Below are 17,142 nucleotides of genomic sequence, written 5' to 3'. Positions count from 1 at the left end.
AATTAAAACACTGAAATGTACGGACTACTACAGAACAATGCAATTAATAATCAAATCACCCGCCATCCTTTGTTTCCGTAATAAAATCATAGTAAGACCATGAAGCTATAAATCGGAGTTTCATAACTCTATAGGCTAAGACATTATCCTGACGGCCTCCCAGTAAACACATGGGGCAGCGTAAATTATAAAATGTCTGAGTGTTGTTTCTCAGTACAACGTACGTGTACCTTATATGCGTTAAACATGTACAAAACCCAAACGTATGCGCTCTGCGTGTTCATACTGTGTGGCCGTTGATCGTATGCGTATTAGTTGATCTCCATTAGATTATATCAATGTGTGTGGCCATGTGTGCGGCACAGAAATGTAAACCGATCGATAAAAAAGAATGTTTGCGCGTGCCGCGCGCGCGCAGGTCACACAGAACGTAGTGCGTAGATTTCAATGTGTAAATGGCCATCCAGACTTTCATCTGTGTCATAATTCCGTGTGGTAATGAAAGAAGGAGTTTTGTACATGACACGTACATATACATGTATATTAATGTACATGTAGTAGGCTATGGGGCATAAACCTCAGAAAGCCCCCTTTGCTGTTCACCCTTCCTTTCAGTTTCTAGACACAATAAAGTGGATATGTAAGGTCCTCGAAAGTCGTAAGTAAAATATCTGACTGAATAAAGACCTACGAATGTCCAAATTATGATAAAAAGATGAGCAATGAAAAGCTATTTCACGAGGAAGGAAAAATACCTGACAAAAGATAAAATAATCCGCAGAAAAAAAATATCCAATTATTTTGAAGGAAGCAAGCATCTACATGGATAGCGACGAAAGAAAGAGTCTGCAATCAAGACTTGAAATTTCACGCTTCCTGCAGGGGAACAGAATGCTCTAGGGATAAATTCACCGCAGAGATAGGGACAAAATATACTAACTGGCGAAACTGTCGGTGGTTGGGGGGGGGGGGGGGGGGGGGCGGGGCGTAATCTCCTTCCATTTTTCCGAAAATTCGAACACATCAATTGAAACACGTTGTGCTTTAATGACAAGTTACGATTTTTTATTCAAACGAGGAATGAAATCTTGGCCGGTGAGAAAATGGCCAGTATATCTTTCAAAATATTACTGTTCTGAAAAAAATAAAACCTCTCGAGTAATCGCTGACAGCCAGATGATAACAGTGTATCTCTTCTTTCACAAAGAGTCGGCAGCATGCTTCTCCTGTTGCATCCATGAGGAAAGTCTTTGACGATTAAGAGGAGAAGTACTAGGCCCCACAAGGCAAAACCTCTCGAAGTATAGATGAGGCAAAACAAATGCTCTTCGGCAAAATGATTTTCTTTTTTCAATGTAAGATGATGTCTCATAACCGCCAAACCTACTGGTTTGCTGGAATCCTGCTTCTGCATGCACAATTTTAACGTGTTTTTACATAGGGTTATGTTGCCTCTCTGGGCATTCATATATTTTCCACTAAATTAAGTCGGGCACAATTTACAGACGGTGTTGTAATTTTGTAATTGTGCGTCAGCTGGAAGCCAGACTGAGGGAGCGATGGTCATTGTATCTGGAACCTCTAAACGCTTTTAATAAATTAGTAATGAATTATCACAATATGTAAGGGAGCAGACTGATGACCAGCCTGGCCTGGCAGCGCATACACGATGTCAATTTCGCTTTATGGTCTGACGTAAAACCAACTGCATTTTTGAACCACAAATTCAAGACAATGGTGCTCCGTGATGCGTGATCCTGGAATGTAAGCCAAGGTATCATTAAAAAGTACAAAGCTTCATCTTTAACATGATACTAAACTTTTTGCTGGTAAACGTATTGTCTGGCCATAATAAACCTTAAAGTAGGATTACTTTTTTTTCTTCTTCGACACCCTGCTGTTTTTAAGTAAGTCCGTAATCTAAATAAATAAAGAAGAAACTGAATCGTCTGCAAGTGTTGTCAAATCAGGTGTAACTTAATTAAAATAAATCTCAACGCCTGAGGAAGATATTTGCATTTTTTTGTTTAGCTCCGAGTTTCTTTAAAAAAAACACACCTTTCATAGAACAACGGAAATGGAAAGCGGCAGCATTCTCGAGCAGCTGCAGGCTGCGAGTATAATAGTCACATCCTCTGTCTCTTAAACAAGATTTCTGGCTACGCAACTGGCAGTCCCGACATCGCAGGGAGCCTCCCTAGCAACAGTATTTCTAGGCAACCGGGTTGGAATGAGACAATGGTCACGCTCCCGTGGCTCGAATTACAACGTGATTGGCAATCACTCCGGTTGAGCGTCGGTGTAAGGAACGTCCTATATGAAAGCAACCAATGGCGGATTTATTTGCCGGGAACCGGCTCATTTAATTGGCTGATATTATCATCACTGTTCACCAGCAAAGAGCCCTCCATTTACTGGCGGCACTCCAGTTGAGCGTCGGCGTAAGGAACGTCAACAATTTATGAAAGCAACCAATGGCGTAATTATTCGCCGGGAACCGGCTCATTTAATTGGCTGAGATATTATCATCCCTGTTCACCAGCAAAGAACCCTCCATTTACTGGCGGCACTCCAGTTGGGCGTCGGCGTAAGGAACGTCAACAATTTATGAAAGCAACCAATGGCGTAATTATTCGCCGGGAACCGGCTCATTTAATTGGCTGAGATATTATCATCCCACCAGCAAAGAACCCTCCATTAACTGGCGGCACTCCAGTTGGGCGTCGGCGTAAGGAACGTCAACAATTTATGAAAGCAACCAATGGCGTAATTATTCGCCGGGAACCGGCTCATTTAATTGGCTGAGATATTATCATCCCTGTTCACCAGCAAAGAACCCTCCATTTACTGGCGGCACTCCAGTTGGGCGTCGGCGTAAGGAACGTCAACAATTTATGAAAGCAACCAATGGCGTAATTATTCGCCGGGAACCGGCTCATTTAATTGGCTGAGATATTATCATCCCTGTTCACCAGCAAAGAACCCTCCATTTACTGGCGGCACGTCACAAATTCGGGTTTCCTACAGCTGAATTCAAACAAGAGATGTATTGTATCAATTTCATTGAATAAATGTCGCTACCAATCATTTTCTGGAAGGCTATTTCGGAGCTGAGCTTTGATTTGAGATTCTTTTTTCAGAAACCGGGGAAGATTTTGGGGGATTAATATTCCAAGTCAAAATAATTTATTAAATGTTGCGCCACGTTATGTTTGGCGGGGTTTTTTTTGTCGTAGTAGATTTCATTCTTTGCTCATTAAAAAAAACGTTTGGCCTGCAATATTTTGTGTAAATGTTGCTCTAGAATATAATTATTTCGGAATATATTTTGACATTAGGTATTAGGTGAAAGGGTTTTTGTTAATCTTATTCTTATTCCTTTCAAAATTATTTTCCAAAACTATTGCATCATTTGTATTATGATAATATGATTCCCCTTTATCTACAGAAGAATTAACTGAGACTTAATTCAGAAAGTAATGCATGGGCAAGGGTGTTTAAAATCGTTTTACTTAAAATTAAAAAAAACAATATAAAGAGAATGAGACATATTATATCACATTGAAATAACTCCTATTTATTTGTTGTATCTCTCTAGCTCTCTGCGGCCTAGACGATTAAAGGGGTGACGATTTTATTCTTCGTTTATTACAAAAAGCTGCATGGCTTACATTATTCTGTTTAAATATTCTACTCTTGAATGTATTTTGGAACATGTACACATTGCTTTTGACGTTCAGTATTAAATTTAAGGGCTATTGTTAGTCTTGATCATATTCATTTAAAAAAAAATTTAAAAGTATTATTCGTATTAAATTTCTTCTGGAATTTACAAAAGAAAAACTTAGAGTTCACAATTTAACGGGCTGGGGTTTTTGAAACTGTTTTGCTTTAACAAAGAAAAAGAAAAGAAAACAAATCCCATAAAAATACGAAAACCCGAGCCTACCTCATATTAAATTTTCCCCTGGAATCTACAAAACAATTAACTGAATGTTCAAAATGTAACGGACTAGGGTGTTTTAAAAAAAATTAGAGAACCAGACGTAAATCTCTCTCTGAGAAAATAATCTCTCTCTGAGAAAATAACAGGGGCTGACGATTTTATTCCGAGTCTATTTTCAAAAAAAAAAAAAAAAAAAACTTCCCAATAATGATTGACAGCTATCTGATAACAATGTATCTCTTCGTTCACAAAGAATTGGCAGCATGCTTCTCTTGTTACATTCACTTCTTGTATTACATCCGTTGGAGATTCTTTGATGATTAAGTGAATGTAAGAACTGAAAAAGGATGGCCAATCAGTCACTGCCCTTTCACAAATTCTTATTTTAATTGGCTAAAGACCGTAGCCCTAGTTTCTGTTCCGCTTGTGTTTTGATTGGACGGCAGTTACTGCATTTGGGAGTATGCTTTCTAACAAGGTGCCGGCAATTTTTTTTTTTTTTGACTGGGGGAGGGGGAATTGTTCAGAGTGTAGTGATTCGTTTCACCTGGATTAGCCAACTTCTGGGAAATGAACGGCGCAAAGACGGCCGTCCCAGGGCGCAAAGCCAAGCCGGTATTTCCGGCGATGTGCGGTCTGTCTTCCACACACAGGCGTTCCCCACTCGTGAAGCCACACGTGGTACAATTCGCCAAAGAAGAGCCGACTTTTTTAACTGGGAGGGAATTTTTAAGGTGTAAAAACTTGTTCCTCTTTGAAAGGACATCATTCAGCCGCCAATTTGCGGGAAATTAACGGCGCAAAGACGGCCGTCCCAGGCGCAAAGCCAAGCCGGTATTCCGGGGCGGTGTGCGGTGTGCGGTCTGTCTTCCCCACGCGTGGGATAGTTTTCCCCGCGCGTGGAGCCACGCGTGGGACAAAGCGCCAAATCTAATCCCGCATTTTATTCCCGCGCGTGATTATCGCGTTGAGCCGGTCTCCGTCTTTCTGTCAGTGAAAGAAGTATTATTCCGAAGAACGAAATGAGTCTTTGTTCGGGACTGGACATTTCAAGTTTCCTGCATGGGAATAGAATATTTGGGACATAAATTCTCTGAAGAGATAGGGAACAGAATATTCTATACCGAGAAAAACTAGGCGGGAAAAATATTCTCGCAAACCAGGAAAACACTATTATAACATGAGGGGGAAAGATCTCTTCGGACCCATATACGAAAAAATGATGCTGTGGTAAAGTTGCAAGTTTTCATTCATGTTTTTATTCAAAGAGGAATATGAACAGAGCCAGTTAAAAAAGGGCCAGTATCTTTCATAATAATCTGCTCTGGAGAATAAAAAAAAACACTTCCCAAAGAATGATTGACAGCCAACTAATAGCAGTGTCGTCGGCAGCATGCCTCTGTTGTCCAATTGACTTCTCGAATTACATCCGTGTAGAGTTTCTTTGTTGACTAAGGGTCATGGTCTGCAGCCAATTAAAGTAGGAATTTGTGAGATGGCAAGATGTGATTGGTCGTCGTTTGTCGTTCTGACATTCAGCTTCGTTCCACTTGTGTTTGATTGGACGGCAGTACTGCCTTGGGAAGTATTCTTTCATAGAACTTGAGAAGGAGCCGACTTTTTTTTACTGGGCGGGAATTTTTAAGGTGTAAAAACTTGTGCCTCCTTGAGTTGACATCATTCAGCCGCCAACTTGCGGGAAATTAACGGCGCAAAGACGGCCGTCCCAGGCGCAAAGCCCAGCCGGTATTCCGGGGCGGTGTGCGGTCTGTCTTCCCCGGCCCCACGCGTGGGATAGTTTTCCCCGCGCGTGGAGCCGTGCGTGGAGCCACGCGTGGGACAAAGCGCCAAATCTGTTCCCGCATATTTTTCCCGCGCGTGATTATCGCGTGGAGCCGCTCTCCGTCTTTCTGTCAGTGCCCATGTGAAAAACACTGCGGCGTACACGCGATAACCACGCGTGATTAGCGCGATAAACACGCGCTAAACCTAGCTAGTGATAAAATGTAAATAGCGTGGTATGCGTGTTATCGCAGGAGTCTAAATTCTTTCGCTCCACACTGTACCACGGCACACGAGTCGAGCACCGTAATCATTGGACCACAGCACCCACATTGTACACATTCTTTTAGTTGTGTCTCTTGAGAATTCTTTGTTCATAGGGAATGCACAGAGTTTGTGCTAGAACTGTAAGCACATAATGGTGATCATAAGCATGCGGTAAGTCCCAAAAAAGTGTTCGTCTGACTATTTTTGTAATAACTACAAAACCAAGAAGTAAATTTTGAATTTTTTTGATCGTGCGGATAATCCTTATCCTTGGCCTAAACCCCTGTGAGTTTTATTTAATTTCAGTCACGCATCACTACACAATGGTCATTTGATCACAACAACATTTTGGACACTGTGACCAAGTTCCTTGCCTTAATCAATTTCAGTGCTGTGTTATGTAAGCTGTGTAAAATCCTGCATGTTGTGAAAAAAAGGCTGATGTGGTTTGGGATTGGAATCATTTGCTCTTGAGCATTCAACTGAGGTCTTGCCATGATGACTGATAGCCAGGCAAATGATTCCAATCCCAACCACAGCGCTTTTCACAACATGCAGGATTTTACATAGTTTACATAACACAGTACTGAAATTTAATATCCCTAACAGTCCTCAATACTCCAATTTTAATATGATTTTGCACACCCCCTAGGGAGTTAGGGTTAAGGAAAGGAACTTGGTCACAGTGTCCACAAATGTTGTTGTGATCAATTGACCATTGTGTAGTGATGCGACTGAAATTAAATGAAACTCATAGGGGTTAATAAGGCCAAGGATAAGGAGTATCTGCCCAATTCGGGCGATTCACAATGCAGTGCGCCACCAAGAGTTTGCCATGGAGAGTCCATTTTTCGACTTTACGGTCGACAAAACGTGGCCCATTTCAATGAGTGTCAGTAGAAAACTTGAGCTAATTTGTTATAGTTTGGGCATGGTGTTCTGCCGCCTTACAAAAAACACCATATTGATAAAAAGAAAAGAAAGAGCAAACAGATCCTCGAATTCATACAAACAGATCCTCGAATCATTCGCTTATGAAACTACTGACCGGAGAAACTAACAATTTCAAACGTCCCGCGCTGCGATTTTGTCAACTATCTCTCACAATACACTGCGAAAAATGAACTCTCCGTGGCAAGCTCTTGGTGGCGCATTGCATTGTAAATCGCCTGAATTGACTTCAGGGTTTTGTAGTTATTACAAAAAAAGTCAGACGGACACTTTTTTGGGACGTACTGTAGATTTAGCAAAGCCACGAAATTGAGCGTAGACGTTGATTTATCATGAAGCCAATTTTGAGAGTCAATTTCCTTATTCTTACACAAGAGATTGTCACCAACACCACACATTGACCCATTTCACAACTGGGCCAAATTCACGGCTCAGCTAAGCACAAAAATGTGCTAAGCACAAAAAAAGTCTGGCTTATAATAGCAGGTTACCAGCCAAAACTCCATGTGATGTATATTGCTCATGATTAGTATTCAGCTAAGTAAGATTTGAGGTTTTGCGTGGTGGAGATACTAAATAATGAAAGGTTTGTGGAAACACCATGTGCGAATAATTTCTCAACTAAGAGAATGGTTCTGAAAAGAACCAGAGGTTTATACCTCTGGTTCTTTTCAGAACCATTCTCTTAGTTGAGAAATTATTCGCACATGGTGTTTCCACAAACCTTTCATTATTTAGTATTCAGCTGTTGTTTGCTATAGTATGAAAAGCACGTGGAGTTTTGGCTGGTAACCTGCTTTTATAAGCCAGACTTTTTTTTTACTAAGCAAATTTTTGTGCTTAGCAGCCCCGTGAAATTGGGCCCGGGTTGCTACAAAGAAATGCAGAAAGAGCCAGTCTGTCAGGTCAATGATGAGATATATTTTCGACAAAATGTCAAACTCAATTTCTTCTTTTAACAAATTTGAAACCCCAGCACTAACCAAACCCCAACAAAAACCGACTTAAAATCCAGAATCAAAACCAGTCTATTTTGTTTTGGTTGGTCCTAGCTGGAACTCAAATGGAGTCAGACGCAGAGCCCGGAGCCAGACTCATGTGCCGGCTACTACTGCGCTTGCTGACCACGGGTCCGTTGCCAGGCCAGTCGGACAAGAACGGCTACTACGTCAAGTCGTCATGTGACCAGCACCTTCTGGCCGCAGCCCATCAGAGCATCAGCGTGGAGGCGTTGGTCGGTGTCCTGAAGGCAATCTTGCTATTGGGTAAGAAACTTGACGTTATCATGAAGTTTTATTTGAAAAATGGGAGTGGTCTTAAGGAGATCAGAACAAATGTCTTCGACTGTTTCCTGCCCCTTCCCCCCTTCCCCCTTCCCCCTTCCCCCTTCCCCCTTCCCCCCTTCCCCCCTTCCCCCTTCCCCCTTCCCCCCTTCCCCCCTTCCCCCCTTCCCCCTTCCCCCCTTCTCCCTTCCCCCCTTCCCCCTTCCGCCTTCCCCCTTCCACCTTCCCCCTTCCGCCTTCCCCCTCCCCCCTCCCCCTTCCGCCTTCCCCCTTCCGCCTTCCCCCTTCCCCCTTCCCCCTTCCCCCTTCCCCCCTTCTCCCTTCCCCACTTCCCCCTTCCGCCTTCCCCCTTCCGCCTTCCCCCTTCCGCCTTCCCCCTTCCGCCTTCCCCCCTCCCCCTCCCCCTTCCGCCTTCCCCCTTCCGCCTTCCCCCTTCCCCCTTCCCCTTACCCCCTCCCCCCTCCCTTACCCCCTCCCTTACCCCTCCCCCACCCCTCCCCCACCCCTCCCCCTTCCCCCTTCCGCCTTCCCCCTTCCCCCTTACCCCCTCCCCCCTCCCTTACCCCCTCCCCCTTCCCCTACCCCCTCCCCCTTACCCCCTCTCCCTTCCACCTTCCCCCTACCACCTTCCCCCTTCCGCCTTCCCCCTTCCCCCTTCCGCCTTCCCCCTTCCCCCTTACCCCTTACCCCCTCCCCCCTACCTTATCCCCTCCCCCTTCCCTTACCCCCTCCCCCTTACCCCCTCCCCCTTCCGCCTTCCCCCTACCGCCTTCCCCCTTCCGCCTTCCCCCTTCCCCCTTCCGCCTTCCCCCTTCCGCCTTCCCCCTTACCTCTTACCCCCTCCCTTACCCCCTCCCCCTTCCCTTACCCCCTCCCCCTTCCCTTACCCCCTCCCCCTTCCCTTACCCCCTCCCCCTTACCCCCTCCCTCTTCCGCCTTCCCCCTACCGCCTTCCCCCTTCCGCCTTCCCCCTTCCCCCTTCCGCCTTCCCCCTTCCCCCTTCCGCCTTCCCCCTTCCGCCTTCCCCCTTACCCCCTCCCCATCCCCCCTCCCCATCCCCCCTCCCCCCTTCCTCCCCTCCCCCCTCCCCCCTTCCCCCCTCCCCCCTCCCCCCCTCCCCCCCTCCCCCCCCCTCCCCCCTCCCCCCCTCCCCCCCCCCCCCCCTCCCCCCCTCCCCCCTCCCCCTCCCCTCCCCCCTTCTCCCCCTCCCCCCTCCCCCTTCCCCCCTCCCTCCTCCCCCCCTTCCCCCCTCCCCCCTCCTCCCCCCCCTTCCCCCCCTCCCCCCTCCCTCCTTCCCCCCCCCTCCCCCCTCCCTCCTTCCCCCCCCCCTCCCCCCTCCCCCTCCCTCCCCCCCCCCCCTTCCCCCCTCCCCCCTCCCCCCTTCCCCCCTCCCCCCTCCCCCCTCCCCCTCCCCCCTCCCCCCTCCCCCCCCTCCCCCCTCCCCCCTTCCCCCCTCCCCCCTCCCCCCTTCCCCCCCCTCCCCCCTCCCCCCTCCCCCCTTCCCCCCCCTCCCCCCTCCCCCCTTCCCCCCCTCCCCCCTCCCCCCTTCCCCCCCTTCCCCCCTTCCCCCCTTCCCCCCTTCCCCCCCTTCCCCCCTTCCCCCCTTCCCCCCTTCCCCCCTTCCCCCCTTCCCCCCTTCCCCCCCTAAGATATGGGGACTGGTAACTAGTTCCCATTTAAAGACATTGATTGGATCGCCTCTGCGCGCATCACGATTGTTTATTTGTGAATCGTTGTTCAACTTTTGTGAATGGACGATAGTGATTGAACTCATGATTATCAAGAAACTCACGCTTGTCTTACCACAAAAAGTGCACAAAATCACCAGTTTCTCCATGAAAGCATCTTTCAAGCATTTCAACCGCATAGGCTGTAAATATTGACCAGCAATATTTCTCCCTTTATTGATATTTCCCAGAGATACTTTTAAATTTAGCAAAAATTGAAGCTCATGACCTCCAAAATTGCACTTTCGTGGCCAGGCCATTGCAAGAGGCTGGTTGCGCACAAACATTACCGTTGTGGTTTAGAATTCACGAGGCGAGGCGGGTTTCAGACCTACGCACGTCATGCATTATTCCGGGCAATGTATTCCAGATCCACCGCTAATTAGCGGACCCCACTTTTGAAGTCGGAAGGAAAATGGGGTCAGGGAACCAGACTGCAAATTCCTGTGATGTTATTTTATGCGTACAATTTGAGTGGTTTTATTGTTTGTCAAATGTCACTTTTTTGTTGAAAGCCAGTTTACACGCATGATTTGAAAGTTGCCTTGAGCTGTCATATCCTACTTTTGGCGTTTGTTACTTTTAGGACCCCTCAGTTAGTTCATCCTTCTTAAACCATTGCTATGACGTCACACTATTGTTAAAAGTGTGGATTCGGATCCACGAATCTCTTACACTGGTCACAAAGTGTGGATTCGGAACGGCGAAGCTTTAGTAAAGTGTGGATTCGGTATTACAAATCCACACTTTGAACATGTCGGATAGTTGCTCTCCATAATGAGCATGAATAGGACCGTCTGCGTGAAAATTTGTTTTCCGAAAATTACCAATGCATCTTCACTGTCAGATTTTCCGCTTTCACTGCAAAATCTACTTTAAGTCAGAAAGAAATCGTCGTCTGAACTATCCATTTTGACGTAAGGAGCCTGTGTGTCGATACACATGCTAAACACGTCAGGAAACAATGTTGCAACCTGACGCCACTTCCGCGCTTGTGTACAACGTCTATGGAGAGTCATTTCAAGTATTTCCTAACAATTTTGGAAACATTTATCAGTCCCAGATTCATGTCTTATCATCATTTTTGCAACGAATGGCCTTCATTGAGATGATATACGAAGAAAAAAGTGGCGTCAGGTTGCAGCATTCTTTTCAATATTTCTGTTGACGCAGTGGTTTAAGTCGAAGAATACACTCGCAAGTGTGGATTCTTAATTTACGAATTCACTCGGCGCTTCGCGCCTCGTGAATTCTTAAATTATGAATCCACACTTTCTCGTGTATTCTTCTTAACTGAGCCATGAACCAGAGATTGAAAAATAATTAAATCTGGCCTTCCCCGTCTGTTTTAGTGAGATCAAACCATGAGGGGTCAACAAGGTAACTAATGTCAAACTTTCCAGACTTACTAAAATGTACTTTTAGAACAAGAACATTTCTTTAATTTTGCTGGTACCGTGTATGATCTGCTAGTACCACGCATACACCAAATTGTTTGTCCGGAATGGAAAATTGCCAAATCTCGATGTGTGCACGCGCAACTGAAACACCAAAATTGGTGGATTACAAACAAAAAGTGTCCTCATTCTACCAAGGTGAGGCCGGCGTGGGCGGAGGCACCAGCGGCAGCTTTGATGACTTCACGGACGACCCGAAATCCTCCAGCTCCATCGAGACAGCCAGCCTGAGTGATTACGCCAAGTTCACTCTCAAGACCATCTGCAGCCAGAGCTGGGTGCGGGAGATCTTCCTGAAGGATCCGGACCGGCTCTGGACCAGGGAGGTGCTGCTGGACCAAGTCTTGTCCCACAAACACGTAAGTGAATGGACATTGAATTGGATTTGTAAGGCTGGCTTCAGCTTGTGGGGCTAGCCTCAAGGGTGCAGCCCAGTAAATAATTTGGGGGGGGGGGGGCAGGGGGCAATTGGGGGGCAAGGAATTAATTTTTTTTTGGGGGGGGGCAGTCAAAAACAAAATCTCAAGCCTGTGTACGCGCGCGCCTACCATTGTCAATTGTCCGGAAATAAGCCACCAGAGCAACTTAGAGGTGTAGTCGTTTTCATGAATTTATTTTATCATTATTTTAGTAATATTCTTCCAACACTAAACATCCTTCCCTTCATGGAAAAAACTTGCCGCTTCGCGACACCACTTCGCGACAACATTAAACCGCCATCTTAAATTGCCTCGTTGCGTATGCATGAGCTCATGAATATCATTACACTGGCATTTAAACCAATGGGGGGAAAAGGCGCGCTGTTTTTCCGGGCCATTAAATGAATATTTAGCAGGTCAAATCGTCGTCACCATTCATAAGTCTAGAAACTAGAATCGCCGGGCCTTATCCGCTCCGTTCACAAGTACCCCCTCACCGGCAAAAAAAGTACAGTTGGGGGTGACGGAACGACGCCATCTTGCCTGACTGCAATATTTTGCTGCGAAGCGCGGCCACTGTGTGTACATAGTACAAATCCCCTGGTGTACGTGCGTCACACGCAAGGAACGGTGCGCATGCGTCAACCACTGAAATGTAGTGTCCCGCCCATGGGACGTTGTTGCTGGGTAAAAGGGTGCCCTCTTTCGTTGGCGCACGGAGCCAATAAAGGATTGTTAATTTGCATGTGAATGCTTTCTGAAAGCCCAGGATACCAGAAGTTTGAACATTGACAATGAATCCCTTACATAGCCTTCGATGTTTACAGGAATATACTTATCTACTTTTTCTGATCTTTTGCCGATCCACATCATAGTGTCAGTTATACATGTACATAAAAGTCACTAAAATGCGATCGAATGAATAAATTATATAAACCACGTGCAATGTAGAAGGGAATTTCCCAAGATGAGAATTATCCCTTCACCTAAAACATCACGGGTTGGAGTCGTGCCATTCAAAGGACAGTACTGTCATTTAGCACGTACAGTGTACGTGATCATGTTAAGGGAATTTCCCAAGATGAGAAATACACAAGCCACTTGACAGCTCCACACTTCACAGTACACACACTCTTGTTTTACCACACTCCTGAGGACAATGCTTTGTATTTTCCCTTGTCCCTGTAATATAACCATGATAACACTCTCCCATAGACTAAGCACACAAACCTACTACAGAGGACCGTTTTGAACAAAAGACCCAACTCCCAAGGACTGAAAGGATCTGTTGTTCTCCCTTTGTGTGTCGGTCCTCAGGGGTAATGAAGAACAAGTACACATATGCACACGTCATGCATTATGCATGTAGTTTACGTTCGGGTGGACTCCGTGCAATGAGAATTTGTGGAACAAGCTGAAAAGGCAACTTCATTGCCAAATTTGGCTGCAGAATCAAGCCGAGTTGTTCCAAATTCTTCAGTGGATTTGGTATGGCCTGGATCATCAGATCCTTGCCAATCTGTGATGTCAGTGATCCGGCGGTGCCACGCTGTAATAAATGCTGGGAGAGTTTTTACTCGGCAGTAATGTTTTGTCACGTTTGCGTTCTGTGGGTGCCGCCATCTTGGATTTTACACGAAGGAAACGAGTGACGTCAAAGTAATCATCATTCTTGACTCATGAACGCTAATTGTTTCAAGGAAACATGAATTGTTTGATTAAAATAAAACCACCCAAGACACAGATATGATTATTTTTAAATATTTTAATGGTTTACGTGACCAAAAAAGAGAAAAATCAATTTGTTAATAATTTGTAAAGTTGGTTACGGGTACCCGGTTCCATGATCTGGAACTGGTTCCTGACATCAACGGTCGGGTACTCGGGTACCCGGTTCCGATGCACAGCACTAGCCCCAACATGTCACATGACCAAAGTGAGGTCAAAGGTCATCATGGGGTCACTGGGGTCAAACACCTGATATGTTTTACTCAAAACACTACTTCCAGAAATTGCATGGCACAATCATTGGACTCATGCACGATTACATGAATACTAATTCTTGGCCTGCAGCTTCCGAGATGTTTCTGAATTTTCTGGTTCTCATAACTACATTCTGTTGCTAATGACAGCAAAACAGTGTGCCCGCGTGTAGGTGCCCGCGTGTTTTGGTAGGTACTTTTCTGGTTAATTGCTAATGTTTAGAGCAAAGTTCACAACATTTACAAAATTAACAAGAAATTCTTTATAAAACAAGTGCAATACAATGTATCTAAGGCAAAATACAACATTTTTACACAGACTGATGATGTAGTGTTCTTGTTCATGTTGTTGATAGAATAAATCAAAAATATTTTCTATGTTTATCATCCTTATTTGGTTAGATTTGTCATGACTCATGAGTATACACCAAATTATCAAACATTTTCTTTCTACTACATGGGAAAGAAAGATTACACTTTCAGTGTAATAAAAACATACTTTTCATAGGTATCATTAGTGCAACAACATTAAACCATATTGACTATTTCTTTTCCAGATTCCTTGTTAAAAGGTAACATTAAAAAGTGCAATAAATTGGAGTGCACACTATGTTCTCCTCGTAGTGATCCCAACACACAATTTTGAAACAGTTGCCATTCACAACTGTTAGTGTAACAAGAAACTTTTCAAAAGAAATGCAATATCTTAGGCAAAATACAACATCAAAGACATAATATAACAAACTCAGTGATGTAGTGTTCTTGTTCATGTCGTGGATAGAGTAAGTCAAACATGTTTTCCATGTTTAACATCCTTCAAAACCCATTTGCTTCTTCGTCGTTTTTGTATTTTATGTTTTTCTTTGTATGTATGCGCCATGAGCGTCATGCCTGGCGGATACTGGTGCTTTACCAAGTGTTCATTATTACTTTTATTATTTGGTTAGATTTGTCATGACTCATGAGTATGCACCAAATTATCAAACATTTTCTTTCCACTACATGGGAAAGAAAGATTACACTTTCGGTGTAATAAAAACATACTTTTCATAGGTATCATTAGTGCAACAACATTGAACCATATTCACTATTTCTTTTACAGATTTCTTTCAAAAAGTTAACATTAAAAAGTGCAATAAATTGGAGTGCACACTATGTTCTCATATTGATCCCAACACACAACTTTGAAACAGTTGCCATTCACAACTGTTAGTGTAACAAGAATTTTTTCAAAAGAAATGCAATATCTAAGGCAAAATACAACATCAAAGACATAATATAACAAATTCAGTGATGTAGTGTTCTTGTTCATGTTGTGGATAGAGTAAGTCAAACATGTTTTCCATGTTTAACATCCTTCAAAACCCATTTGCTTCTTCGTCGTTTTTGTAATTTATGTTTTTCTTTGTATGTATGCGCCATGAGCGTCATGCCTGGCGGATACTGACGCCTTACCAAGTGTTCATTAGTACTTTTATTATTTGGTTAGATTTGTCATGACTCATGAGTATGCACCAAATTATCAAACATTTTCTTTTTACTACATGGGAAAGAAAGATTACACTTTCTGTGTAATAAAAACCTACTTTTCATAGGTATCATTAGTGCAACAACATTAAACCATATCCACTATTTCTTTTACAGATTTCTTTCAAAAAGTTAACATTAAAAAGTGCAATAAATTGGAGTGCACACTATGTTCTCATATTGATCCCAACACACAACTTTGAAAGAGCTGCAATTCACAACTGTTAGTGCGTCCTCTTATGCCATTTTTTTAACACACCAAAAATGAGGATATGTTTCTATTTACCACACAATATTTCCTAAATATTTCTACCACAAACAGTTCAAATTACAATGCAAAAATTACCATTAATATTTTTATGCCAATCACAGCCAACACTAATAAATATTGTGTACTTACAGACTATTGTGGGTGTTCCTGATTTTGTAATCCCTTCCAAAGTCTTAGCAGTTCGCACAAATTATTCCACAAAAAAGGTTATTCACTATCAGCCATGTAAATGTAAGCCACCACTGCCCTTTGTGTTAACCTTAAAAATGTCAGCCACATCTACCTGTACATAAGAGCAGTCTGATGGACTTTTTGGTATCAGTTTGCTTCATGCAACCAGTTTCTACAGATCCAGGCCGTAGCAGTTCTCAATTTCCACCACATCTTCAGCCGCTGCATTTTGAAGGGCGAGGTCATTCAGCTGGCACACCATCTTGCCCTGGCCTTGGTCCTTCAGATTGAAGGAGCTACATTCGGGATGAGAGAGGCAGGCCTTGCCACAAGACACCAGACCCTGAGCCTGTAACTCCATCAAGACGTGCTTATCAGTGAGGCACGGGGAGGTGATGCGACCATCGGAGCCGATCTGAAGGCAGAATAGAGGGTTGTAGTCGATGATAGCAAGCTCACATGTTGCATATCTGGGATTGGTACAGTACTGATTGCCCCATTTGCCACCTGCTGAATTGACCATCAATGCACAATCAGCTCCCCTGTACCGGTACTGATTGCCTGGCCTTCCTTCCCTCCAGTTCTGGTACGCGTTGGTCTCACCACCTCTCAGAGGACAGTTCTGCCAAACACCATCCTTGTTGATATCATTGCAGCCAATCCAGGCCCCATTCCCTGGACCATCAGGATAAAACTCCCGCTGGAGTAATTCCCATATAAATGTCTGCTCTTCAGATGAGATGGGAACTGCAAGGCTTGCATGAGAAGCGGCACAGGTTTTTTTCGCTGTGTACCAGTTCCACTTTGTTTTGATCACAAAGTAGCAGTTCTTGCCATATCGGTGCCAGCCCACAGGGCAAACAGTCGCCACACTGGCCTCAAATCCAGCAATGAGAAGCAGGACATTCAACACATCCATGCTGTTTCAGATAATTAGGAATGTTCAGCTATGCGGATATAGTGTTGTATGACAGCCTCAGTATTGCTCAGCTTTTCTGCCAGTAATTTCCAATGAATTCAGAGTGTAGAACCACAACGTGTTTTGCATGGAAATTTCCAGCAGCAACTGACTCGTAATAAAGAACATGAAATGCAAGAGGCTAATACCCTTCTCAGTTGAATGCGCAAAGCAATCAATGCGGGGGTTGTTACAAGTTTGTTCTTCTGGCAATCCTACTTAGGCTTGGGGTCTAATTAGCAGATTGGTTACTCCATTTGATATAGTTCATTTTTTGACAATATCTTCTTACAGCTAAAAATAGCCGATGGCTTTCGTGGTCAATCTTTGTGATTACGAAGGTTTTCTTGGCACTGCCATGAAAATGGCAATTTTTTTTTCAATGACATTTTTTTTTCTTT

General features: G+C 44.3%; 2 protein-coding genes across 5 annotated transcripts in view; one reads left to right on the top strand and one right to left on the bottom strand.

The window, feature by feature from the left end:
- Nucleotides 1–17,142, top strand: part of LOC119723913 (mediator of RNA polymerase II transcription subunit 12-like protein) — a 110,057-nt gene that overhangs the window by 48,420 nt on the left and 44,495 nt on the right. For all 4 annotated transcript variants that reach the window (XM_038194819.1, XM_038194817.1, XM_038194818.1 and 1 more), the window contains 2 exons: nt 7,999–8,211; nt 11,552–11,772. In XM_038194819.1, coding sequence (XP_038050747.1) covers nt 7,999–8,211; nt 11,552–11,772 — 434 coding nt within the window. The remainder of the gene's footprint in view (nt 1–7,998; nt 8,212–11,551; nt 11,773–17,142) is intronic.
- LOC119723914 (perlucin-like protein) lies at nt 15,927–16,848 on the bottom strand. Its single transcript, XM_038194820.1, has one exon. The coding sequence runs from the start codon at nt 16,700–16,702 to the stop codon at nt 15,956–15,958; it is 747 nt and encodes a 248-aa protein (XP_038050748.1). The 5' UTR covers nt 16,703–16,848; the 3' UTR covers nt 15,927–15,955.

The sequence above is a fragment of the Patiria miniata genome, unplaced genomic scaffold, assembly GCF_015706575.1.
Source record: "Patiria miniata isolate m_02_andy unplaced genomic scaffold, ASM1570657v1 HiC_scaffold_17, whole genome shotgun sequence".
Lineage (NCBI taxonomy): Eukaryota > Metazoa > Echinodermata > Asteroidea > Valvatida > Asterinidae > Patiria > Patiria miniata.
This window is presented reverse-complemented; position numbering and strand designations above follow the sequence as displayed.